Source organism: Ovis canadensis, chromosome 8, assembly GCF_042477335.2.
Source record: "Ovis canadensis isolate MfBH-ARS-UI-01 breed Bighorn chromosome 8, ARS-UI_OviCan_v2, whole genome shotgun sequence".
Taxonomy (NCBI): domain Eukaryota; kingdom Metazoa; phylum Chordata; class Mammalia; order Artiodactyla; family Bovidae; genus Ovis; species Ovis canadensis.
The window spans coordinates 92,985,207-93,011,597 of NC_091252.1; the positions used below are offsets into that span (position 1 = coordinate 92,985,207).

Sequence of the window (26,391 nt, forward strand, 5' to 3'; positions counted from 1 at the left end):
AAATTTACCTCTGGTTATAATTTTATGACACTCAAGTTATTATTTAAACTCCATTTTGGTACTTTAAGATCCTGTTTAGCTTGCTTGCTTTCTTTTACAATTTCAAAATGAAATGAGAGATTTAAAGGCATCAATTCACAAAGAGAATTGTGTTTAAAATTGTAGTTTTCTTTGGAAGTAAAAGGAAATCAATAATTTTGAACATGTAACTCTTACAACAAGACCCTTGACAGCAGTGTTCTGTATGGAGTTATTTAGACCATAGGCAACAGAGAAACCTGAAGCAGGGTGGTATTCAGTTGTTTCCTATTAACCGGTCCTGTTTCTTCAGTGTTGCCAACAATCACAGATTTATAGTCATATTAGATTCTCTCTGAAATACTGATTGGCATGTGACTTCTGTTTCCTCTGAGATTCTTTGGGTTCAAGGTACCAGCTTCTTGGGGAACCAGCTCTGCAAGACCCATTTAACTAAAAGCACCCATGTCTGTGTGTGTTGAGTGTTCAGTTTTAGGGGTTGCAGTGTCAGTCTGGGACTGCTGTATCATGAGGCCATACTGTTAAAATCAGTATTTATATTTTTGCTTTGTTCTATTTGCGTAAAGGCTGATTTTTTAAAGTTTTTTTTAGCTGTCGACTATGTACAAGCAGACTTGCTAATGAAGACCATGAGGAAATTTTTGTTAAAATATCTTACCCTGATAAAATGTGAAAACTGTGCACAGGAGCATAATTTTTATTTGTCTGACTTTGTCTTGTTATTTTATTACCATATACTTTTGTATTAAGTTTTAACATCTATTTATGAGATTTGGTTATACTCACTCACCAAGCTTATAAGTGAAATATTTTTCTAGAAGTCATTTGTAAATTCTTTATTCTGTATTGAAAATTATTTTTACATTATAAACAGAGTTTTTTAAAAAGTGTTAAGTATTTGAAATGTGTATATGGTAACGTGTATGTATGCACTTACATACATAGTAGCTATTTATTGAACATTTACTGTCTGCTTGCTGCTGCTGCTGCTGCTAAGTCGCTTCAGTCGTGTCCGACTCTGTGCGACCCCATAGACGGCAGCCCACCAGGCTCCCCCGTCCCTGGGATTCTCCAGGCAAGAACACTGGAGTGGGTTGCCATTTCCTTCTCCAATGCATGAAAGTGAAAAGTGAAAGCGAGATCGCTCAGTCGTGTCCGACTCTTAGCGACCCCGTGGACTGCAGCCTACCAGGCTCCTCCATCCATGGGATTTTCCAGGCAAGAGTACTGGAGTGGGTTGCCATTGCCTTCTCCGTACTGTATGCTTAGTTTTCATAATTGTAATTCATTCTTACCATGGCATAATTGGGCTTCCCTCTTAGCTCAGTCGGTAAAGAATCTGCCTGCAATGCAGGAGACCTGGGTTAGATTCCTGGGTTCGATTCCTAGGTCGGGAAGATCCCCTGGAGAAGGCAATGGCAATCCACTCCAGTATTCTTGCCTGGAAAATCCCATGGACAGAGGAGCCTGGTGGGCTACAGTCCATGGGATCACAAGAATTGGACACAACTTAGCGACTAAACCACCACTATGGCATAATTAATATTTCTCCCCTATTTTAGATGATGAGCCTGAGGCTCAGTGGAGTTAAGTAACTTGCCCAAGATTAGGGGAAGTTAGTGGAGCCAGGACTTGATTTCAAAATGCCTTTATTCCAGAATGTATGCTTTTAACTGCTACACTATTCCTATATACCTACATTACAGTAAATATTTAACGAGCACTTAACCAGCACCAGGCTTCATGCTTAGTGCTTTATGTACACCATTCACCTCACTGAACTCTCCGTGAGACTCTGTGAGGTCATCACTTCTGTTGTGTCTGTGCCGCATACAGACAAGAGGTTGTGGCTGATGGCACTCAGTCGTGTGCCCAAGTCCTCTGAGTCAGTGAGAGAGGAGCTGGGATTGGGGTCCAGCCAGGGTGTGGTCCCAGAGCCCAGCTTCCCCATAACTTCCTACCCCCAAAACAACAAAAATATTCAAAACAAAACTAACATCTAACAAATGCATTTTAAAAGCCAGTCATTAGAAGGGGGGAATAAGATGGAGAGATTCAGAAGGAGGTGTCATGGCACTTTCCAGGGATCTTTAGGTTGCTGAAGAGTTTAAGTCTAATTTTATATCAAAGCTTATGATTTACTGGGATAAAGAGGAATTCAGCAATGTGATGGTCTTGCGAGTCAGGCTATTAAGGTGTCTCCCTTGTTCAAAGGGTTTAGAAGTCAAAGGAAATGTGAATTTTACCAATCTGCCTTTCAGAATCCTATCTTAATTTGTTTACACCATCTTTGAGACCACTTAAGGTGGACTAAAGTGGTCATCAGAGAAAACTCTTTATTCTTCTTGGTGACCTGAGAACATGCTCCAAGCAACAGGATAATTACCTGTAAGTGTGAGGTACAGTAATACCATTGCCTGGCATACAGATGGCTCTGTCGGGAGGTAGTGTGGGTAAATGTGAAATGTGCTAGAATTCAAGACCTAACTCAGGTCCTTATCAACTGATGATGATCATCACCGTCACCATCATTAGTATTATTGATATTAGAAGTTTCTGTCTGAAACTCTGAGTAGGTTTATAACCACCTCCTTTGGAAAAGTAGTTTTGAAGTAATACATTATAAAATGGTTATATGTTCTTAAGAAGATTTGTTATATAAAATGCCCCTTAGTGCTAGCACTTGAGGTATTGAGTGACCAGTTGCCCCTGTACAAAATTGAAAACAACCTTTCATCTCATTGAGTCTGAAAATCATAACTGAAAATGAGGAGACATTCATGTTTGTAAGTTTGACTTTGAGGGGAGTGTTGCATGTGCTGAATTTCATTGTTATTCAGCTGCTCAGTCGTGTCCGTCTCTGCGACCCCATGGACTGCAGCACGCCAGGCTTCCGTGTCCTTCACTATCACCCAGAGTTTGGTCAGACTCATGTCCATTGAGTTGATGATGCCATCCAACCATCTTATCTTCTGTCTCCCCCTTCTCCTCCCACCCTCAGTCTTTCCTAGCATCGGGGTCTTTTCCAATGAGTCAGCTCTTCGCATTAGGTGGTCACAGTACAACAATAGCCTTTACACAACATTTCCATCAGTAATCTACTCAGGCTATGTTAAAAAAATTTTTTTTAATTCTCTACTTTTTTCTAGAACCCTCAGAAGTCTTAAAAATGATTCCTATGGAAATGTAAAAACTTCACCTTAAATAGTGAGTCATTATGGTTATTTTCCTTAACCACTTTCCAGTACTATAATATTTTTTATAACTTCACTGATAGAATTATTGTTGAAAACCTGTGTTCATAAACGCAGTGCAGGCAGTCTTTATCATACTCAGAGCTTATGAATGTTGGAAACGGCTAGGTCAGTGCCCACTGGGATCAGAACCTGGGGAAGGGTGCGATTCCCTGCCTCCTCTTCACTTTGCAGCCGTTTCCTTCTGCTGATGCTTCAGTCTGGCTCTGTATCCCCAGTGGCTCAGTGGTTTAGGCTCTCTAACCCACCGCCTCTCCTCTATGGTTACTAGTGATAACAGCTCACACTTATGGAGATGCTGCAGCACTAATTCTTTTACGTATAACTTCTCATTTAATTCTCACAACAACTCTTGTTAGCAGATACTAGCATTTCCCCCATTTTATAGATAGGGGGAGTATGAAGCACAGAAAGGTTAAGTATGTTGCCCATGGTCAGTGTCAAAGTGGTCAAAGCCAAAGTCTGGAAGTAAGTGGTCCTACTTCAGAGTTTGCAATTGTAGCAAATGCTAACCGTTCATTAAAACTCGACCTGGGAAGTTCTGTAGTAGATGAGTATGATGCAGTGTCATGGAGGAAGGAGCTGCGCAGCTCATTCTGGTGGTGTAAATGTCCGTGAAGTCCTTCCCAAGTGGTGATGGAAGACTCCCTGAGGGAGGTAGGGCTTACTCAGCTGAACTGCATGCAGAGGCTCCTGGAGCAGCCTCCCGCTCTGATCCCCAGACTGTGCTGCTGCCTCTCCTGTCGCCTCCTCTGATCTCGGCTCCTGCTGCTGCTCTGACCTGAATTCCACCACCAGGCTTACAGTCCGCTTCTTTCTCTCGTGCCTTCTCTTCTGTGTCAGATACATACTGCCACGTTCAGAGTTTTGCTTAGTTTTCTATCAGTATTGTTTGTGAGATTTATATTAACATTTTTAGTTCTAGGTCATTCAATTTCATTGCTGTATAGTATCCCATTTTCTGAATAGATCTCTTGATTTTATATCACTGGAAAATTAGATTGTCTCTCTCTCTTTCTTTTTTTTTTACAATACAATACTGAAGCAGTGCTACTATGCTTATATATGTTTCCATAGTGTGTGTGCCAGTGTATAAACCTAGGAGTGAACATCTTGGATCATAAGGTAAATAAATGCATCTTCAGCTTTACAAAATGCTTATAAGTTTTTATCCAAAGTGGTTATTCTAAGTTACATAGCTGTGTCTGGAAGAACACAGAGTGTGTATTTTTCTCTCTCCAATGTTTTATGGTCATGAAATCTCAATTGGAAGAAGAATTGATGCTTTTGAATTGTGGTGCTGGAGAGGACTCTTGAGAGTCCCTTGAACTGCAAGAAGATCAAGCTAGTCAATCCTAAAGGAAATCAGTCCTGAATATTCATTGGAAGGACTGATACTGAAGTTGAAGCTCCAATACTTTGGCCACCTTAGAAGAACTGGCTCACTGGAAAAGACCCTGATGCTGGGAAAGATTGAAGACAGGAGGAGAAGGGGACGACAGAGGATGAGATGGTTGGGTGGCATCACCAACTCAATGGACATGAGTTTGAGCAAATTTTGGGAGATAATGAAAGACAGGGAAGCCTGGTGTGCTACAGTCCATGGGGTCACAAAGAGTCAACACAACTTAGCAACTAACAACAACAACAACTACCATTTAGTGTTGATAGGAGTATTACCTGATCACTTCTGTGGTATTCTTCCCCTAAATCCATAACCCCAGCCTAACCATGAGAAAACACTAGACACAAATTGAAGAACGTTCCACAAAATACCTCAGGAGTGCTCTTTAAATGTGTTGTGGTTGTGGAAAACAGGGAAAGATTTGAGAAATTGTCACCGATCAGACGAGACTAAGGAGACAAGGTGAATAAATGTGATATGTGTCCTGGAACAGGAGGAAGACTTTACTGTAAAGGCTGCAAATTTGAATGAAGTCTAGTTTCATTGATAGTATTACACCAATTTCAAGTTTATAGTTTTAATAGATGTGCCCTGGTTACCATGTAAAATGTCAGCGTTAAGGCAAACTGAGTGAAGGAACATCAGTACTGTCTTTGCCGCTTCCAGGTAAGGCTAAAGTCATTTCAAAACAAAAGGTTTTAAAAATTCAGTGAAGGATGTAGAATAAGTATCTTATGTTCATGTGCCTCATGTGACTGGGTAAAATGTCAAAAAATGAAGTTTTAGTATTAATTCTACAGCAGAACTTCCGTTTATTCCATGTAGACCTGGTGCAGTTTGTGAGCTGTTTTTTTCTGGTTTTTTTTTTTTCAAGTTGCTAATTTATTTGCAGTTCCTATATGTCTTGTTGAAGTATTTCACTGCTGTATACTGAAGAAATAGAGGTCTCTTGAGGGTTCATGCTTTTTTGTTTTTAACTTTTATTTTCAGAATTTCTATGTGCTAAGCATTGTACTTCTAAGATACACAGTAGTTGGTTTTTACCATGAGAGATGCAAACGATGGTGTCGATTGCTTTTCTGCTGTAAAGATTTATGATATACTTTCAGTAATAAAACCTCATATCAGTAGACAAACTCTAAATCTTACATATTTACAGATCTTGTTAGTTTTTCAGTTTGCTTTCAAAGCACATGGGTCATTCATACTTACAGTTTCATACCTGGTGTTGATATTTGTAAAGCACCAAACCATAAGCCCACATACCCGCATCCCTGCGCCTGCGTGGCATGAGCTCATTTTCTTCCTGTGTAACTAAGATGTCTTTTCATACTGTTCACGGGGTTCTCATAAAGAAAGCTGAGTGCCAGAGAATTGATGCTTTTGAACTGTGGTGCTGGAGAAGACTCTTGAGAGTCCCTTGGACTGCAAGGAGATCAGATAAGTCAGTCCTAAAGGATATCAGTCCTGAATATTCATTGGAGGGACTGATGCTGAAGCTGACGCTCCAATACTTTGGCCATCTGATGCAAAGAACTGTCTCCTTAGAAAAGACCCTGATGCTGGGAAAGATTGAAGGCAGGAGGAGAAGGGGATGACAGAAGATGAGATGGTTGGATGGCATCACCGACTCAATGGATATGAGTTTGAGTAGGCTCCGGGAGTTGGTGATGGACAGGGAAGCCTGGTGTGCTGCAGCTCATGAGGTCGCAAAGAGTCGGACATGACTGAGTGACTGAACTGAACTGAGACTAGGTGTCTTCAGAATTTAGTTTTGGAATAGAATATGCAGTTAAAGAATATAATCTGTTAAATTGTTATTCATAATTAGTCTTTAAACACTATTGTGCCATTTTAAGGGTAAAGTATACCCTTAAAATCGTTTTAGCCATTGATTCTTAAGTATAAATGAAAGGAGTAAGATGACTGTAGGCTCATGAAATTATTCCAGTTAGAAAGCACACTAATATTTAACCTGGGCTATAGTTTTTTAAGCACTTTTGGTTTTGTTCACCTATATGTTAAGTTTTATATAGTACTAAAATATATAGATTTTTAAAAATATTTTACAAATTTATTTTTGAATGGTACCTGCAATTTTAATCATATTTAAAACAGTCTGTGTTCATAAACATTTGAAAACAAGAGGGTTTGGGGGTTTTTTGGTTTTGTTTTGCTTTAAAATGTCTAACATTTCTCATTTGGCACTACACTGTGTTTTGTTTTTTACTCTCCTTTTAGACCTCCGTTGGCTCCCTAATTCCTAAAATTGTAAGTTCATATTCCTTGGCCTGAGCCTGTGAAGTCACTCACAACTGTCCCTGTGTGGCCTCTTCAGCTGCATCCTCTCTCATTCTGCTTTTCCAGCCTCCCCCTTCCCATATGGCATAGTCTCCCATAGTTTTTGCCTGCACCCATGGTTCTCTCTGCTCTCCACTTATCACGCCTCGCCTGGACCCATGAGAGACAGCAGGCCCTGGCCTGATGTGAGCTGGCTGAAGACCTACCATTCTGTATTCCACAACACTTGTTAAGTCACCTGTCCATCACAGAGTTTCTGCTTTGTCATAGAACTTAAACCTACTTAGCTGTTTCTCTGTCTCCATTGAGACTCCATGAAAGAAGGACGCTGAAGTGTTCAAGATCACCTGTGCAGGCCAGTTTAATTGTAAAATGTCATCCACATGAAAAAATGGTCTACCTTTTCCCCTACTTCCTCCCACCTACCCATCCCACACCTCCATATGCAAACCTTAGAGAGGGCCTACCTGCCTGAGGCTGTGCCTAAGACAGTACAAATATCCCTCCTCAAATTATTTAGTATTCTCACTTTATTATATAGCTTTAGTTCCACCAGTAGTCTTCCATTTGTATTAAGTATATTCTTTAAGATGCCATTGTCCTTAAAATAACAAAGGGCCAGCAGTTATTCACATGTGAATCTTTTTTAATGTTTTCAGCACTGTTTGGGACTTTGACTTGAGGTCAGGAAGGGTCCTGGCTATTTTAGCCAGTGAAATCAGTTAAAAAACATTTTGACTGGTAGGAACAATGGGCTAGAGCTAACAAGATGTTGTAGGGTCCTCATGAAAGAAAATGCATATAGTATCTCTGCTATAGAGAATTGTGGTTATAGTTGTTACCCCCTAAAAATCATCAGGTCATGATCTTGAGCATCAAATCATCAGGATCATCACCTGAAAGGGTAGTCCCAGGATTATAACCACGAAGGGCAATGCTATTTACAGATGAAAATTATTCCCAAATTCCATACAACTAAAAGATAAATATAAAATAAATTTTCTTACCAAGTTATTTTTAACTTCAAGACTGTCTATACTGTGTTTGCACAATATGATAAACACTATTTGTTGGGTCTATTTGTCATTATTCCTACTCTACATAATGTCTGCTATTAGTAGCAGAAGAGCAGAGACTCTCCCTGGGCAGACTTCAAAAACTGAGAATAATTTAGGGTCCCCTTGAGGTCTGTGAAGTGGAAAAAATTCCCTTACATGATGCATATTTCATAGTTATATTGTTTACTGCTTCTAAATTTAGAGTGGCAATTTGATTTTAGCCGAAGGAACTTTGTGGATGGCTTTTATTTTAGGTGGAAAGTTTTTAAAAATCAAAGGAAATATAATCATTATAAATTTTTTTGCTTATGATAGCATGCATGCTTAATTCCAAATCCTGTTTCTGTAAAGTATCAGTTCAGCTAATTATCTTGTAAATATCCCTTTAAGATGAAAGTTACCGTCAAGGAATCTTTGCTTGAGAGAGGATGCAAATAAATCAGGTGAAAGTTTTTTCCCCAAAAAGTGGTTATTGGCTACCTCTCTTAAAATGAATTCTGACTCATTAATTTTCCTTGTGTTATCCCTGGCTTTGGATATGAGTTTGTCATTTGTTGAGCTTGTGACTATTTTTAAATTAGGATCAAACATTTTTTTCCAATTGACATCATATATATTAAGGCTAAGAATTGTATATACCATGGACCAAAGGAGCCTGGTAGGCTACAGTCCATGGGATTGCAAGAGTCGGACATGCCTTAGCAACTAAACCACCATCACATATAATGAAAAGATAAATATTTGTCATTTGGATATGTTTAAGTAGAAAGTAAGATACATATTTATATAACTTTATAAGAAGATGCTTTGCAGGTCTAAAAATTAGTGCTTGGTAGGATTTTATTCATGGATTCCTTCTGTGCCTTTCCATTTTTAATTCCTTTACACCGGAAGTCTGAGCTTTTAACTCATTTGCTGTCTAGACAGATGAAAGCAGCAGGGACTTTGGTGGGTGTCTTGAAGTACACCATTATGTAGGTTTGTGCTGAAAAGAAGCCTACAAATATCATGGAAATTAAACAGTCACTGTGAGGTTGTTCTTTTTGTGTATGTATGTCAGTCAAATTATTGGCTCAATTCTAATATCGACCTCAAGGTGTATTTATATTACATGTCCAAAATGATAGTTCTGAAATAAGGTTGGAGGGTATGAAGCGATTTTACAGTGTGTTTCCAAGGAGCTAAGCATGTAATGAGCCTGGATGCTTGGCCTCCGGGATGGTAATTGGAAACAGAGGGCCAAGAATTCATTGGTAAATTTCAATGGCAATCTCAGTCATTTTCAGTAGAGCATTTTTGGTAAATATTTAGAAATGTTTGCATGTGCTGGCTTACTTTGTATGGTGTTTGCAGCTGTATTTTACTGTAGAGCTTATAAATTCAGTGACACTCATCAGTGACTGGTCAAATCCTCCTCTCTTCAGCATTGCCCTTAAGAAAGTTGGGGTCTAGTTGGAGAGGGAGAAAGAAAAACTACATGCCAGGATTTCATCCTCAATATTCTAAAAAGAAGAATAGACACTATTTCTGCTTTTGAAGATAACTGACTTTTTTAAAGACCATTGAGCTGGCATTTTAACCTGTGCTTCAAACCCATGGGAAGTCATAGTGAGAAATCATTAACTGTATCCTATTAAAACCCTTAAACAGGAGACCTGAACTCGTCTCATTGATTGAAATATCTTCTCTGTTTCTAATTCAGTGTTTATCCTCATGCTCTCTTGGGGCTCTTCTGAGCAGGAGATGCCCAGTTCATGTGAGGCTTAGCAGTTTTCTACCAGTGGCTGATATAATAATGTCAACTAATTGTATTGAGAACCATAGCTGAGAGTATTTTAGAGTTGATCTGCTTTAAAAAAAAAAATTATTTAATTAAACAAGGGAGTAAAATTTTCTGACTTATTCCCAGTTCAAGACAGTAAGACATCACCAGTATTGACTGAATTTATCCTTTAGCAAGCTGATTTATTAGATAAACTGAACACCATCAAAACCAAAGAGGTCTGTAGATGTAGTGAAGTCATGATATATGAATGTAAAATATTCTTAGGAATGGTCATGTACGATTTGTATTTATATTTATACTTAATGTTGTATGCCTATTTTATATATCTGTAGATTTCTAAAAATTCCTCCTGTGCTCCTTCCTGGCACTTGTTCTGTACATTCTGTCATCACTGCCCTGCCCCACCCTGGCCCATCATGTTGAATCAGAACATATCTTTGCTCTATGTTAATTCATCAGTGTTTCTCTTGTCGGAGTCTGATAGGATTGTTACTGCTCTCAGGTGGCATTTCATTCTAAGCACAGTGAAATCTCTTGTACTTGTCACTTAGGTTAGAATGAAAATTTTACATGGGCCGAAGGTGGAAGGATGATGGTTACAGAGGGGCAAGTCTTTGTGGGGAACTTTCATTTAAATTAAATTTTAAAGTAAAACAAGCTTTTCCCCCCCCCAAAAGCATTGATTTTCTAAATATAAACTAACCATTGATAGTAGGGACTATATTATTTGGGGTGTGCTGGAAAGTATTCAGTATTCTGAGTGATGTCAGATATTGAAAACCCAATTTAGTAGCAAGACTTTACCAAATCAAATTGTCATGGCAAAATACTGAATTTACTATGCATGAGCCCATGAAGCCATTGCCTTACCCTCACTCCCTCAGTAAAGAGGGAGACTGCAAGGAGTGCTGTGGGGCAGGGGGGACTCCAGCCCCTTAAAGGAGTCCTCCCTGCAATTACCTTACCTGCCAGTTCCCAGCAAGACAAATGGAAGCACTGTAGCTTGAAGGTGCCTCGCTTAGAATGAGATGCAGGAAGGTCTCTCTATTCTTTACAGGCATCATAGATCTGATGGTACTTAGAAAAGAAGAATAGAGTTGGTGCCCTGCTGACTAAATTGTCCTCTAGAGGGGTATTCGTTACAGAGCTTCTTTGTTAACTAGGCTGAATGTTTAAACCACTGTTGAACTTCTTTTATTAACGTGTTTTAAGATAGCTATACATATGGATACCCTAAGTATCTGCAGGGCGGGAATATTTCCCTATAATTTACATATAAAAGTTACGTGTGTGTATAACAGTAATATAGAAATTATATCTTTTTATTACTCTTCTGTTACACTGAGGTGTAGTCAGCACTGAAATTCTGATGACTTGTGAACACTAAGAAAGCCACCGTTTTTATATTTTTCTCTTGATATTTCTTTGATCAGCTTGTTGAATAACAGAAATGTTTTTCATGCCTTTGCAGCTTGAATGAAGCTCTCTTAACACCCATCCATGTCACTTTTTCAACCATAACAAAATTTTAAGGGAGAACAGGGAAGGAATTTATAGGTAGTGCAGAGAATTTTAAAATTTTCCAAGTAACTGTTTTTTATGAAAAAAGATCTGCATAAAATTTAACTTCAAATAATGATTTTTTTAAAATTGAATCTATGTCATCTTTTCTGTTGAATTCCAGATTATAGTATATTAGAAAATAATGATTTTGTATCTAGTTACCTACCAGTTTTTTTTTTCCTTCAAAGAAATCATGAAAGGCATATTTCCTCCCAACTGATTCTTACGTGATGGACCCTTATTTATGAATAATGCACATTTGTTGGGTAATAGGTATCTGTACACAGAGCCCGCCACCCATTCTTAAGTGGGCTCTCCCTGAGTTAGTCTGATACCACTAAAGAGGAGAATTCTATCTGGCGCCCAGTCAGTGTTTTCCAGGCAGGTGTGAATGTGGAGTCTTTCCCTGTTCCTGGTGAAGCCTGTGTGATTCCTTACGCACGTAGGTCCCCATGCATTTCAGCTGAGACCTGTCTGTCTACCTTCTGTTTCCCCATGGAAGAGGCAAAGGCATGAGAGGCCAGACTAGATACAGCAGGTCAGCACTGTTTTCGGTAAGGGCCAGATAGTAAATATTATAGGCTTTGAGGGCCATAGTCTCAATGCAGGTCTCCATTGTGGCCCCAAAGCAGCCATAGACAGCACTTCAGAGGAATGGCTGTGACTATAAGATGTCCCAGTAAGATGTTATGGGACCCTGAAATTTGAATTTCAAATATTTTTCATGTAAAGTATTACTCTTCTGATTTTTTTTTCAGTCATTTAAAAATGTGTGGCTTATGGGTGGAGCCGGAATAGGTAGGATTTCGTTTTAGTCCTCACATAGCTTGCCATGCCCTGCTTTGTAGAGCCCACAGGTATACCCTTTTGCACTTTTGTGAACTCCCTGGTGGCTCAGACGGTAAAGCGTCTATCTACAATGCGGGAGACCCGGGTTTGATCCCTGGGTTGGGAAGATCCCCTGGAGAAGGAAATGACAACTGACTCTAGGACTATTGCCTGGAAAATCCCAGGGACAGAGGAGCCTGGTAGGCTACAATCCATGAGGTCGCAAAGAGTCAGACATGACTGAGCGACTTCACTTTCACTTTATATCAAGTTAGGAAAGGAATACGTTGGGGATAGGTACTTAAAGAATTATTCAGGATCCAGCTATCTTCCACACCCGGAGAGAGGCCAGCATTCACCCTACAGCAAGAGGAATGGGTGGAATCCTGTCCTGTGGTCCCTGTCAGCCTGCACCTCACACCTCTGCATGTCTGTACTCAAGTTTTATTTGGAGGAACTCAGATAATTGTGTTAATTGCTGAAGTGTGAATACTTCACAATTGCCAGGAGAACTATCAGTAACCTCAGATATGTACATGACACCACCCTTATGGCAAAAAGTGAAGAACTAAAGAGCCTCTTGATGAAAGTGAAAGAGCAGAGTGAAAAAGGTGGCTTAAAGCTCAACATTCAGAAAACAAAGATGATGCCATCCGGTCCCATCACTTCATGGGAAATAGATGGAGAAACAGTGGAAGCAGTGACAGACTTTATTTTGGGGGGCTCCAAAATCACTGCAGATGGTGGCTGCAGCCATGAAAAAAAAAGATACTTACTCCTTGGAAGAAAATCTATGACCAACCTAGACAGCATATTAAAAAGCAGAGAAATTACTTTGCCGACTAAGGTCTGTCTAGTCAAGGCTATGGTTTTTCCAGTAGTCATGTATGAATGTGAGAGTTGGGCTATAAAGAAAGCTGAGTGCCGAAAAATTGATGCCTTTGAACCTTGGTGTTGGAGAAGACTCTTGAGAGTCCCTTGGACTGCAGGGAGATCCAGCCAGTCCATCCTAAAGGAGATCAGTCCTGAGTGTTCATTGGAAGAACTGATATTGAAGCTGAAACTCCAGTACTTTGGCCACCTGATGCGAAGAGCTTAGAAAAGACCCTGTTGCTGGGAAAGATTGAGGGCAGGAGGAGAAGGGGATGATGGAGGATGAGATGGTTGGATGACATCACCGACTCAATGGACATGAGTTTGGGTGAACTCCGGGAGTTGGTGATGGACAGGGAGGCCTGGCGTGCTGCGGTTCATGGGGTCGCAGAGTTGGACACGACTGAGCGACTGAACTGAACTGAACTAAATACTTTCTAGATTGTACATAGTATCTTTCTCGCATAATATTCTTTCTCTGTTTCTACCTGGCTTCACAAAAAGTTCTGAAAGTCTGAACTGAACTGTTGTTGAACCCAGTCATCAAGTTGAATACAATGTTTTATCTGCTAAATATATGCAAAACCATCCATCTCATGTGCCTTAAGTAGAGATATTTATATTAATATATTTTTTCTCTGAATTCTGAAAACATGATTCAGTTTGTCCCATTTTATTTTGGAGCTTTGATGATACTTTTTCTAGGGGTGATATTTTCAGTCACTTGCTACTGTTAGGTTTCTCACTCATACACTCAGTTATATGACATTGAAGATTACTGTGTTTTACTTAGATGTTATTCTTAGCAGAAGAAAATTTTGCTTTTCTATAATCATCTTTTTGTGAGGTTCTCATCTCATCAGCTATTCTTCAGAATGTTTTTAGTCATTGGCAATTTTGCTGTTAAAAAGAGAAAAGTTAATTGTATAATATATGGTTAATAGATAAACTTTCCAGGAGTCTTGGATCCTCATCCTGAGTTTGTGTTGTGACATTTTAGGGTACCCTGAAGAGCTCAGACCAGCTCTGCTTTAGTGGCCCCCTTTGCACTGCCTGATCTACATTCATTCTTCAGGTCCTAAGCATCTTCCTCCATCAGTTTCCAGAGCCCTAGTTTTAGCAGTCCCAGTGGTAAGCAGTGAGGTAAAATTAAACGATAAAATTGCGTGAGTGGAAGATGTCAGTTAGGGTTGAATCTGCTTTACAGACAATAACATAACCTAGTATTTCTGATCCCATTCTGCAGTCCTAAATTATCAAGACAAATTTCTTTTATCCTGCTTCTCAGCCTTTAGGACTCATTCAGCACCTAGTTCCAGGTCTCATCTGGGTTTGCAGAGTCAGTAATATGGGAGCCTCACCACTGCCACAGGCCTGCACTGGGTGTACAGAGCTCCTGTTGGTGGGAGTCCCATTTGGGACCTCTGTGCCCAGCCGTGAGGTTCTGTCTGTCCTCTCACTCTGATAAGGGTTCAGAGGACAATTTTCTCGTTTCTCTTCTCTCCTCCTGTCATGATCTTTGGCAGGCGCTGTCTGTCCTCAGCGTTGTAGCTGCTAACAGTAACATTGACTCTCTGACCTTTGTTTTCTATGTCTGTCAAATGGGAGTTTTAATATCTGCCTTAGAGGGTATTATGGTAAAATTACAGGACCTTAAAGATTGTTTGTTTAGCTTAAAACTGTTACAAAAAGTAAGTTATTGGAGAAGGAAATGGCATCCCACTCCAGTATTCTTGCCTGGGAAATCCCATGGACAGAGGAACAGTCCATGGGGTCGCAAAAGAGTCGGACACAACTTAGCGACTAAACAACAACAAATACAAACGTATACTATACCAATACTCAGTGTTCACTGCTAGGCCAAATAATATACTTTGGTTGCACTTCCTTCTGGTATGGTACCTCTTGTTTTTCTAGAGTTAATAAACAAATGACTGTTTTAAAAAAACGTAGTAAGTTATAACATTAGGACTCATTTCTGCCAACATAACTTCAAAGGGATTTATTTTCATCATATCAGATAAAAATACACATCACTCTTCTATTTATAAGAGAATTTTTGAATTACCTAAAATATCAGAATTTCTCCCTACAAGGTTTGGTTATAGTTTGGATTGCTATTAAATTAGAAGATCATATTTTGAAATTCAGATAGCCCTTATTGATCTTTAAGTGGGAGGATCCAAAGCCTTTAGTTTTTAGTTTACTGAAATGATCATGTATGAATCAGGCATTCCATTTAGATGGTACATCACCACCTAGCATGCTTTTCCTGTGAGTCTTTGGTGGGTTTGTTGGACGAGGTGCTGACAGCTTAAAGGAAAGCTGTAGGACAGTTCAATGAAAGAGGTACAAACTTAACTTTTTAGTGACAGACTAGATCCTATGGATTTAACTTATAAGAGACCTCATTAAAGTCTTCTAATAACAAGTGGCCATGCTCTGAATTTGGGGTGTTCTCTAGAAAAATTCTGAAAGGTTAGGGTTAAGATTTTCAAATAGTGTTTTGAGTAGGTATTTGTCCAAATACGTGTTACTCCATCAATGCATGCTATTTCTTTCCTCCTTAGGACCTGTCTGGCTCCATTGATGACCTCCCCACGGGAACGGAAGCAACTTTGAGCTCAGCAGTCAGTGCATCTGGGTCCACAAGCAGCCAAGGAGATCAGAGCAACCCAGCTCAGTCACCTTTCTCTCCACACGCATCTCCCCATCTCTCCAGCATCCCTGGGGGCCCATCGCCTTCTCCTGTCGGCTCTCCTGTAGGAAGCAACCAGTCACGATCTGGCCCAATTTCTCCTGCCAGTATTCCAGGTATTCATTTCTTAATAATTACTATTTTACTCTGTAAAAAATATAGACCTAGTTTTCATCAATAAAAACATACATACCATTATTATTATGTTTTTGCTGTATTATGTTTTTGGAGTATAACTGTGAATTATCACCAAAGCATACAAGCATCCTAGTTCCTAAGTATACTCAACTAATGAATATAAACACTGAATTAGTAAAATCACCCGTTACTTTCAGTTTGCACATTTACCTTAACTTACACCAAAAAATTACTTATTCTCTTAGGATATGTTTCATAGTGCTTTTGTTAAATAAGATCCTCTGTTGATAAAGTGAGATTACTGTGGAAGTTATTTTCTACAGTATTTTTAATGTTCATGCTTATCACTGACTTAATTTGCCAGCATACATTCATGGCCTTGTTATTTATACAAACTCTTACCTTTTAGTTTTGATAGAAGTTCATGTTCCAGTTAACCTCTTACATCAGCTCTTTCCATACTCGTAGTCTTATAAATCTTTTGCTTCCTTTATCATATACTTGGGGTTATTTGTCAGTTGCCCCATCCTATTCCAGCTTTCTTTCTTATATCAACCATCTTTCATTCAAACCCACCAAGTAACCAGCTTTCCTTTATCCGTCAAATAGATGTAATTTTTTTTCTGTGTAACTTTGCTAGCATGATGCAGGTGGCTGCCAGAAAATACTTTTTACTCATCTGTCAGAATTACTATTGAATTGCTGATAACTTTTATGATAGTTTATTCTATTATCTTAAAAACATGGATAGTAATTTTTACCCCATCTTATTATTTTGCCCTTTATATATTTTAAATAAATGGTTTGTGTATGTATATAAACATATAAGAACATATGAAAAATGCTAATTATGAGACAACTATCAAATGAGTACTCATGGCTCACCATCCAAAATAAGAGCTGGAGTTGCTGTTTTTACCTGTGTGTTCCTTCCTGTCTTCAGCTCTATACCTCTCCTCTGCCTCAGATATCCTCTGAATGTATTTTAAATCATTCTTTCTGGATTATTTTGGGTTCTAAAAGAGTATAAATGAAGTATATATTATTTTTATTTAGTTTTGAGTTTTATAGAAATGTATTATATTAAAAATGACTATATAATTCATCAGCCAGGTTGAGGGACTTGAGCTTATAAGGGTTGCTAATAATAATTGCAATAGAACACATATAAACCAGGAAGATTCTGGGCAAATCATGAAGTATAGTTAAATATGTAATACTATATGTGGCTCTTTTCCACTTAGCTTTTTTGACTAAATGTTATGTTCCCAATATCCATATTTTGAATTACATATAATTTTAATATATTTTATTTTAGGCATCTTAATTTTCTTTCAAAAAAATTTGCTTGTCCTTATAATGGTTGTTTTAATAATAAAACCTGGATTTACCTGCTTTTAATGTTTTTAAAGCTATGAATACTTTGTATTCCAGACTTCCTTAGACAATTTTTGGTATTGAGATGGTTTCTGAGGTCTTACCTACCTAAACATTGGAAAGTTATATGTAAAATACTATATTTGTCAATGAACCGACCCCATTTTTCTGAATTGCATCAAAAAGACTTTTCTTAGTAAACTAAATGAAAACTTTTCTGAGACATAAAAATATTTTAGTTTTTCATTTAAAATCCCTAATATGGGTAGTTCACAATCTGATGGTTTTCATACATATATTTAGCATTCTAGTTGTGGATTTTGAAAGTTCTATTTCATTGTTTGGATTTTGATGCTGTATGGAACACACACAACCCAACAAAAGAATTTAATTTGGAGGGCATGAGAGCACGTTATAGTGGAAAGTGAAGTCACTCAGTCATGTCCGACTCTTTGCGACCCCATGGACTGTAGCTTACCAAGCTCCTCTGTCCGTGGGACTTTCCAGGCAATAGTACTGGAGTGGGTTGCCATTTCCTTCTCCAGAGGATCTTCCCAACCCAGGGATCGAACCCCGGTCTCCCACATTGTAGACAGATGCTTTACCGCCTGAGCCACCAGGGAAGTCCTGAGTCTGGTACTCAGTTGTGTTTTGCATAGGATAAAGTTTTCAGTGAATTATGATTCTGATGACCTATTATTTATTGTTCAGTTGCTAAGTTGTGTCTGACTTTTTGCGACCCCACGGACTGCAGCACGCCAGGCTACCCTGTCCTCCACTATCTCTAGGAGTTTGCTCAAATTCATATCCATTGAGTCAGTGATGCTATCCAACCACCTCATTCTCTGCCACCCTCTTCTCCTTTTGCTTTATGAGGCCTATCCTTCGCAGGACCTTCAGGAGAGGAGCTGAATGTGATTTTTCTCTGTTAACTTCTTGGAAAGTGGGTTTTCAATAGAAAACTTTCAGCTTTCTTGGAAACTATGTTTAAGGCTATTTGTTTTGTAAACTTGTGCCAGAAATTCTAACTGCTCAGGGCCAGGGCCTTCATTTCATTTCGTCATAGTGCAGCCTGTATTACTCTGCATGATGCTCGGTAAAATTATTCAGTGAAATTTAGTACAGGGATAAAATTACACAGCAAAAGTTCCACTTGTTTTCAGAGGCATGATATCCAGGTAAATCCAGAATTATCTTTGCTGAGTGTGAAGCTGTATAGTAATAAAATCATGTAAAACATGGAAAATAGAACATTTCTTTAATATTGTTGTCATTCTAAGAGGAATAACCACTTACAAAATCTGGCAAGCAGTTTTGGAATCTATTTACCTTTCTCTCCTGGAGAAGGAAATGGCAACCCACTCCAGTATTCTTGCCTGGAGAATCCCATGGCCGGAGGAGCCTGGGCTTACAGTTGATCGGGTCGCAGAGTCAGACGCCACTGAGTGACTTCACTTTCACTTTCACTTTCCCTTTACCTTTCTCTCAGATGGAATTATAAGTAACATTTGAGCTGGAGAAACTTTCTTAATCATCTGATCCCCCCTCCTCGTCTTATTGCCACTTGGCAAGCTGCTAAGCCTCCTTGTGCCTCAGTTTCTGTGTCTATAAAGATAATAACCACATCTCACAGGGTTACTATGAAGATGAAACGTGTTAATGTATATGAAGCAAGCTTGCAGGAAGCATTCAGTGGATGTTAATTGTTGTTGTGACTAAGTTATTGTTGTGATTATGGTTATTGTTGTTATTCAAAATGAGTATAGAGACTTGTCCATGATCGTTACTCTCCAGAGTAACTCAGGGGGTTTGGGCTACAAGTCTGAATCTTACACCAGTGGTTTTCTTGTACCGTTCAGAGAACATGTATATAAAGTTCCCAGTGATGACTTGCTGAGTTTACTGAGATTATTCAGTAGGACCACTAGAACTAGCCATGAAAGCATAATGTATTTTCACAAAGTTGAATCCATTTTTCTCCTAACTTGAAAAAAAAAAAACAAAACAAAAAACAGGTAGGTCGGTGGTTGCTCTTCTGAGAGGTTGAGTCTGAGAAAGTTAAGAGGAGACAGAAGACAAGCATTCTTTTTAAACCCTTGCTTCACTCAGATTGTTGGCAAATCGATTTCTGTGTGATGTGATGGGCAGGCAGTCGAGCATAAAATTTACCAATAGATGAGCAGATCAGAATCTTGGGTTATTTCTCACACTTTTTGCATATATTTAGACAATATCAGTCCCACCCTCTCCCTGTTTCTAGCCAGAGCTGCCATACTCACTTGAGCAAGTTGCTTGTTGGTCCAGGGATGTGGACCAGAGGAGTAAGTGGAGTGAAATACAGCAGCCCTCCAGGGAGAAAGGGTGCCCTTTTGCGATTCACACCGAGGGGCCCCAGAGCTGTCAACACTCTCGTCCTGGCCTCTTGATAGTCATCCTCGAGGCCCGAGTCCACATGTCACCTGTTTCTCTACTCTATTCTGTAGCCATGCCCAGGGACATTCAAACATGCATTTTTAACAGATGCTCATCAGAAAACTTTATGTGGTGTTATTTTATGGGGATTTGTTAAAAATCATGCCATATTTTATTGGGGGAGGAGAACGTGGTCTTCCCCTCCCTATAGTCTGTCTGCCCTTCTTTTAAATTTTTTTTAAATACACTTTTTTGAACTATGTCATAAGTAATAAAACCACACTTTAGAGATGATATAAAGTGGATTATTTGGGGTTTATATTTAACTAAATTCAGGCATGCTTCCTTAGAGAATAAACGAGCCCTTCAGAGCTGATTTAGTAGTCTCACCTCCTTTTCCCTTCTCTAGACCGGATGTTAAGTTTTGGTGGTCTGTGCCTTAGCTTCTAAGGCTTCTCAGGTGGCGCTGGTAGTGAAGAATCCACCTGCCACTGCAGGAGACTCAAGAGACATGGGTTCAATCCCTGGGTCAGAAAGATCCCCTGGAGTAGGAAATGGCAACCCACTCCAGTATTCTTGCTTGGAAAATTTCATGGACCGAGGAGCCTGGAGGGCTGCAGTCCTTGGGGTTGCAAAGAGCCGGACACAACTGAGAGACTGAGCACACACACATACACTCTAGATTCTAAGGTAGTTTCTAGTCTGTCTACATTTGCTTCTGAGTCTGAACCAATGAAACAAAAATGTCCGACAGAGATCACATGGTTTCTCACCCTTGGCATGATCCTCAGATTGCTTTTTGAAAACATCTGTTTGGAATTTCCCTGTATTTTTCTGTCTGTAGCCTTTTGCTTTCTTTTCTCCCTCACCCTTCTTCCCATTCCCAGCACTGACTGGTTTTCCCTGACCCTACTTCTCTCCCATTAACTCCTGCTTTATCTTGCTGCCTCCTCTCCATGTGTCACAGATTGGCTGTTTCAATCATTGTCTCTCCAGCAAGTCATTGTTAAAATGCACAGCTGTTGTGTATCTGATAGCTGGGGTGAGGTAAAGCCAGAATGTTATGGGAAGAGTCTTCCCAGCGTGGCTCTCCCTGGGTTTGTTGAAGAAGAGCAGTCATTTTTCTCCATCTCTGCTCTGGTAAATGAAATCGACAGCTAACGATAAGTATCACAGAGGTGAATAAACAAAAGCCCAGGAAAGCACCCCGAATGGCTGACTCTGTTTCTTGCCTGTGAAACCATTTCTCCATCCACTGCACATTCGCCCTCCTGTCATGCTGCCTTGCGAACATTGTGAGTGTCATGGGAACAAGTACTGTGATGCGCTGGCACGACATCGGCCCTGGCACATCCCTAACTCAGTGGGGCTTTTCCTTCCTGCGTTCTTTTGAAAAGCAGGATGGAGATTTTCTGTGGTGAGTAGCCACATGGATTCTCTCCCTTTGTCTGCACATTACTGGGCTCCAGCATCACAGCTGTCTATGGTTAGGGGGGAAAGGATTCAGCTTGGTGGTCTAATCTAAACAAGCATTTGAAAATGGAAATGTATATGTTATATGTTCCCTCAGTGCTATTTTACATTTTCTAGGTTTTTACTTAGTGTTTCATTTCTCATTCCTCTTCTGGTTGATGTTTTTATATTTAGAAAAAGAAATCTCCCTATCTTTCTAATTGTTAGTATGTGTGTATGTACACATTTAAATAAAGTAAATCTACAATGTAGGGTGCAGTTGATTCTGAAATGTATGATAGTAAACATTTTGTTTTCCTTCTAATAAATGATCCCATCGCATTGCTTCCTGGGTTACAGCCAGGAATCAAGTTATGTACCTTGATTTAAGGAGTATAAACGGTTGGGTCTTGAATGTATTGTGTAGTTCTTACACTGGGCCTAATTCGTCCTAACACAGTGTATTGTGTAGGTCTTACACCAGGCCTAATTCGTCCTAACACGTAGTGGAAGCTGATGCAGCACAACATCAGAATGCATTGCTGTTGCCAAAAGATTTAGTGAATGTTAATTTCACTTGTCTTGCCTCCAGAGCCAACCATTACAGTTTACTAACAAAGCAAAAATGTAAATAAGCCGAACTTTTTAATTTTTATTTTATTGGACAAAGGCTTTTGTCAGCTTTTTTCTCCATGTGCTGTAAGCAGCAACAGTGTTTAAATATTAAGAACGGTGAACATCAGTAGGGGACGATGATAGGCAGGCAGATATTAACTGTTCATAGCCTGATAGACATTTTTGTCTGTAGAAACTTTAAATGTTCAGACTGTTGAGGACAATTCATTGGTTTTATTATTAAAGATCTAAGGATAAAATCTGTAAATTCCTGAACATATTTCCTGCCCCCTCCCCACTTTTTTTTTTAAAGTGTTTGTACCAAATCCAGTTTTAGGTAGAGTTAATCACTTTCTTCTGACAGCAGAGGGCTATTGGCAATAATAAACTAGGACCAAAGATAGAGAAGTAGGTATTCTCATTAATGTCATGATGAAGAGACATTTGTTTCAAACCATTCTTCTTCTGGCATAGTATTAGGTGTTTGTTATGAGAAGACCAATCAAAGTCAACATTTTCCTAGCTGTCATAGACAGAAAATAAAATTTCATCAAATGTGAATGTGAAACCCCCTCCCTTTAAGTTGTATGTGCTTTGCTCTTTGCCGTGTCTCACCTCCCACCTCGTCCTTCCCCAGATTGACTACTGGCTGGAAGAGAGCATGAGGCCGTGGGTCAGAGTATACTAAGTGCTGAGAGGCTGGAAAGGAGGAAGGAGGGCAAGAGGAGAGTCGTCTTTCAGCAGTCTCTCAAGCTTGCTCTGATCTTTTTCCATTTGTGGCGCACCACCCACCCACCCCCCCACCTCACCCCCCACCCACCCTCGTCCGGTTTCCTGCCTTTGCAACCAGCTGGAGCCTTTCCCTCCTGAGCTTCTCTGCACAGGCACCTCCCTGGGCATAGCTGCTCTGTCCCTCTTTCCTTACAGAGACTCATACCTGCCAAATAAGTGGCTGTCCTTTGAAAAGGATCATGGATTTTAAGAGGCTGCAGAAATGGCTTTGCCAGAGATCGCCCTTCCGCTCTCATAAAGCACCAGTTACTTTATGGTTAAGCCTGATTCTTTGAAGCTTTATCATGTCAGTTCCCGGATGGTGAGCGATGCATCTAGCGTACCAGCTACAATAATGAATTTGTGCCCCTCAGGAAAATCTCAGACGCTGAAAGAATGAATTCTGAAGAAGGTGGCACATAGTAGATTAAACATGGAAGATAACTCTTTGGGCAGTGTTAAGGTATATTTAGAGTTCTTCTGTATAAGTGTTCACCTGCTTTACTCTCTGCTTCAAAATGAGAGCTAAGTAGATTTCTGTAGGAGCTGATATAGTTGCAGATACAAACAAGAAGATATTCTGGTTAAAAAAAAACTAATTTTCTTGCTTAATTTGACATTCAGACAACCAGATTCTGGAAGGATGCTATAATGGGGAAGAGAAAAATGAATTGCAGTTAGGAGTTAGTCATAGGCTGGAGTGAACAGGAAGGATTTTAGTGAGAGGAAATGATAGTTCCTGGTCTAATTTGTCAAGATTAGTACCTATGAAATGAACACCAGAGGATGCAAATCAGTGTCTCTCTTTTTTAATCCATTCCCCTTGAATTTTTAGAACTCTTAGGCTCAAGCCCAACCCATTCTAAATAAGTAATTTTTCTACTTTTTAATTTATCCTTGTTTAATAAAACTCAGGGTAAAGTTATGAGTTAATTTCTATAAGTGCTTCTAAACCAGTTTCCTTTCATGATAACATTAGAATCACTAAAAATTTTTATTGAAAGTCTGCACAGTCACCCTACCTGGTAATCTTATTTTGAAACATCCATCAAGTGTTCCTTTTTGGCTTCTCGTGAAGTGGAAATCCTGCAACAGCTTGTTGAGGCAAGATGCATGCTGCTTATTGGCAAGCTGTGCAGAGGAAAAAAAAAATTCTTAAACACAAAATGCCATTGATATATCCGTTTTTTTAATCTGTGGCAGCCCAGAAAACATCGATTCAGCAATTCTACAAACCAAAGAGAACTTCAGCCAGTATTTTTTTCCCTTACAAAGTAAAATATTTGTGTTATACAAAACAGTAATTTCAGATCCTTTCCAAATTACGTTTAGCAATGCTTAAGAAAGCAACAATGTACTTTGTCTTTTAGAGAGCTGCAGTGGCATGGTTACTGGTTATTAGAGCCTCCCCCATTAAGATACTAACTTAGAATGCAGCCAGGATCCTGGCTGTACCTAGGTCTCCCGCTGTTTCTAAAGGGCAGGTTCCCCGTTGCTGACCTGCAGCCAGGTCCTTGCATTGAAATCAGCTGCTCTAGCATTCTTAGCTACTCTGCCCTTTAGAGGTCTCTCCTGACCCAAGTCAGGTGTTCTGATCATTGGGTAATGAGTTTTTTCTCCTCCTTTCCAAAAGCAGAAATCGTTCCAGTTCTTCCATCTGAACAAATTTCAAAGTAAGCCTTTTATCCTCCTCTCACATTCAGAAATGAGAACAGTGGGATTTTCTCAAAATACACAGTCCCACTTGGTTTTGCTCCCCCCTCTTAGTTAAAATTAAGTCATGCAGTTCAGTTTAAACTCTCCTCTCATTTTCCATTTCCTTTCTTTGATCTTCCGCATATGAAAATACAGGAAAGCCTGTGCCACCAGGGTGCTGTTTTGTGCCTCATCCAGCTCTGTAAGCTCAGTGGTGATGAAAGTGCTGACGTACTAGATCCAGCAGTCCACTCCCACTTCTCCCCTATTTTTTATTTTTTTACTTTATTCCCTGAAGAAGCACTTCAAAGCCTTGTTTGCCGTTTATTTTCATCTCTTGAGCTCGGTAGACTGATATTGCTCTCATCCTGTGCTTAACTGACTGACTGCTGTTGCTTCTTGAACCAGCAGTGCACTGCCAGTGTTAACGCTATTGGCATCGACCTGTTGTACTCTCTTCCTCACTGGGAATGAGGAATCGGAAGGGAGGGGCACAAAAGCTTTTAGGAGCTAATTTTAGCCTAAAAGTACAAGTTTCAAAAATCACTTTACTACATTTTGGAAAATGGTGATAAAGTGAATAGTTCTTCCAGTCAAGATGTTTCTGAAGTTGGTTTCCACTAACTTTTTATGTGTTACTCTACTTTCTAAAGGGAAAAAAATGGTAGTTGTGAAAGGAACAAAACTGTTTTACATGGAGTGTCATGTTTATTTCCCTATCTTCTGATAACCCTGGAGCCAAGATTATTATGATGTGTTGATTGATTATAGCCGTTAAGTCTCTTACTAATCAGTTTCATCACTTACTCTCAATTCACACTTACACCTTTGATTTCTCTTCCATAGCAGGGTGATATGGGTTGTCATTGACTAATGAAGAACAGAATTGGTTTCGGCAAGAGACAAACGGAATGCCGACACCAGTCCTAAAATGCATTAATCTTTAATAATCCACATCTGCGTGTTTATAAATGATATAACCAGAGATTGTTAATGTTGATACTCTCTTTTCCAAACAGAAAGTGACATAAGAGTTTGTACTTGCAAACTACGTTAAATGCGTATAGCTGAATGCCAAGAATGTGACCTTGCTGAGGATGCCAAATGTATTAATTCACTGATTTTTTTTTTTTTAGTAGCCTGTTGCACTTTTGCTGTTGGGAGAATTAGATGATGTCCTGAGGAAAGCCCACTAGCCCAACTGCTCATTTTCTTCTTTTAGTCATTAAGTCAGCAAAGTGCTCAATGGATCTTATGCTGTGGGCATGTTTCTAGAATTAAAGAAATAAAACTGAATATAAATGGCAAAGGGACCTGTCCTCATGAAACTTAAATTCTAATAAGAAAGACAGGAAATATGCAAATAGTAAATAGCTTATTGTTGGGGGGAGGGAATCAGATTGCTTCTTTATTTTTTTAATATAAATTTATTTTAATTGGAGGCTAATTACTTCACAGTACTGTATTGGTTTTGCCATACATCAACATGAATCCGCCATGGGTGTACACGGGTGTACCCTATCCTGAACCCCCCTCCCACCTCCCTCCCCATACCATCCCTCTGGGTCATCCCAGTGCATCAGCCCCAAGCATCCTGTATCATGCATCGAGCCTGGACTGGTGATTCATTTCACATATGACATACATGTTTCAGTGCCATTCTTCCAAATCATTCCACCCTCTCCCTCTCCCACAGAGTCCAAAAGACTGTTCTATATATCTGTGTCTCTTTTGCTGTCTCACATACAGGGTTATCGTTACTGTCTTTCTAAATCCCATATATATGCGTTAGTGTACTGTATTGGTGCTTTTCTTTCTGGCTTGCTTCACTTTGTATAATAGGCTCCTGTTTCATCCACCTCATTAGAACTGATTCAAATGTATTCTTTTTAATGGCTGAGTAATACTCCATTGTGTATATGTACCATAGCTTTCTTATCCATTCGTCTGCTGATGGACATATAGGTTGCTTCCATGTCCTGGCTAATTATAAACAGTGGTGCGATGAACATTGGAGTGCACGTGTCTCTTTCAATTCTGGTTTCCTTGGTGTGTATGCCCAGCAGTGGGATTGCTGGGTCGTATGGCAGTTCTATTTCAGATTGCTTCTTTAGATGGCAATAATT

At 39.5% G+C, this 26,391-nt stretch overlaps 1 protein-coding gene across 6 annotated transcripts in view; it reads left to right on the plus strand.

Annotated features, from left to right (window-relative positions):
* The window catches only part of ARID1B (AT-rich interaction domain 1B), a 428,198-nt gene that overhangs the window by 288,537 nt on the left and 113,270 nt on the right, over positions 1-26,391 (plus strand). For all 6 annotated transcript variants that reach the window (XM_069598783.1, XM_069598786.1, XM_069598785.1 and 3 more), the window contains one exon: positions 15,678-15,921. In XM_069598783.1, coding sequence (XP_069454884.1) covers positions 15,678-15,921 — 244 coding nt within the window. The remainder of the gene's footprint in view (positions 1-15,677; positions 15,922-26,391) is intronic.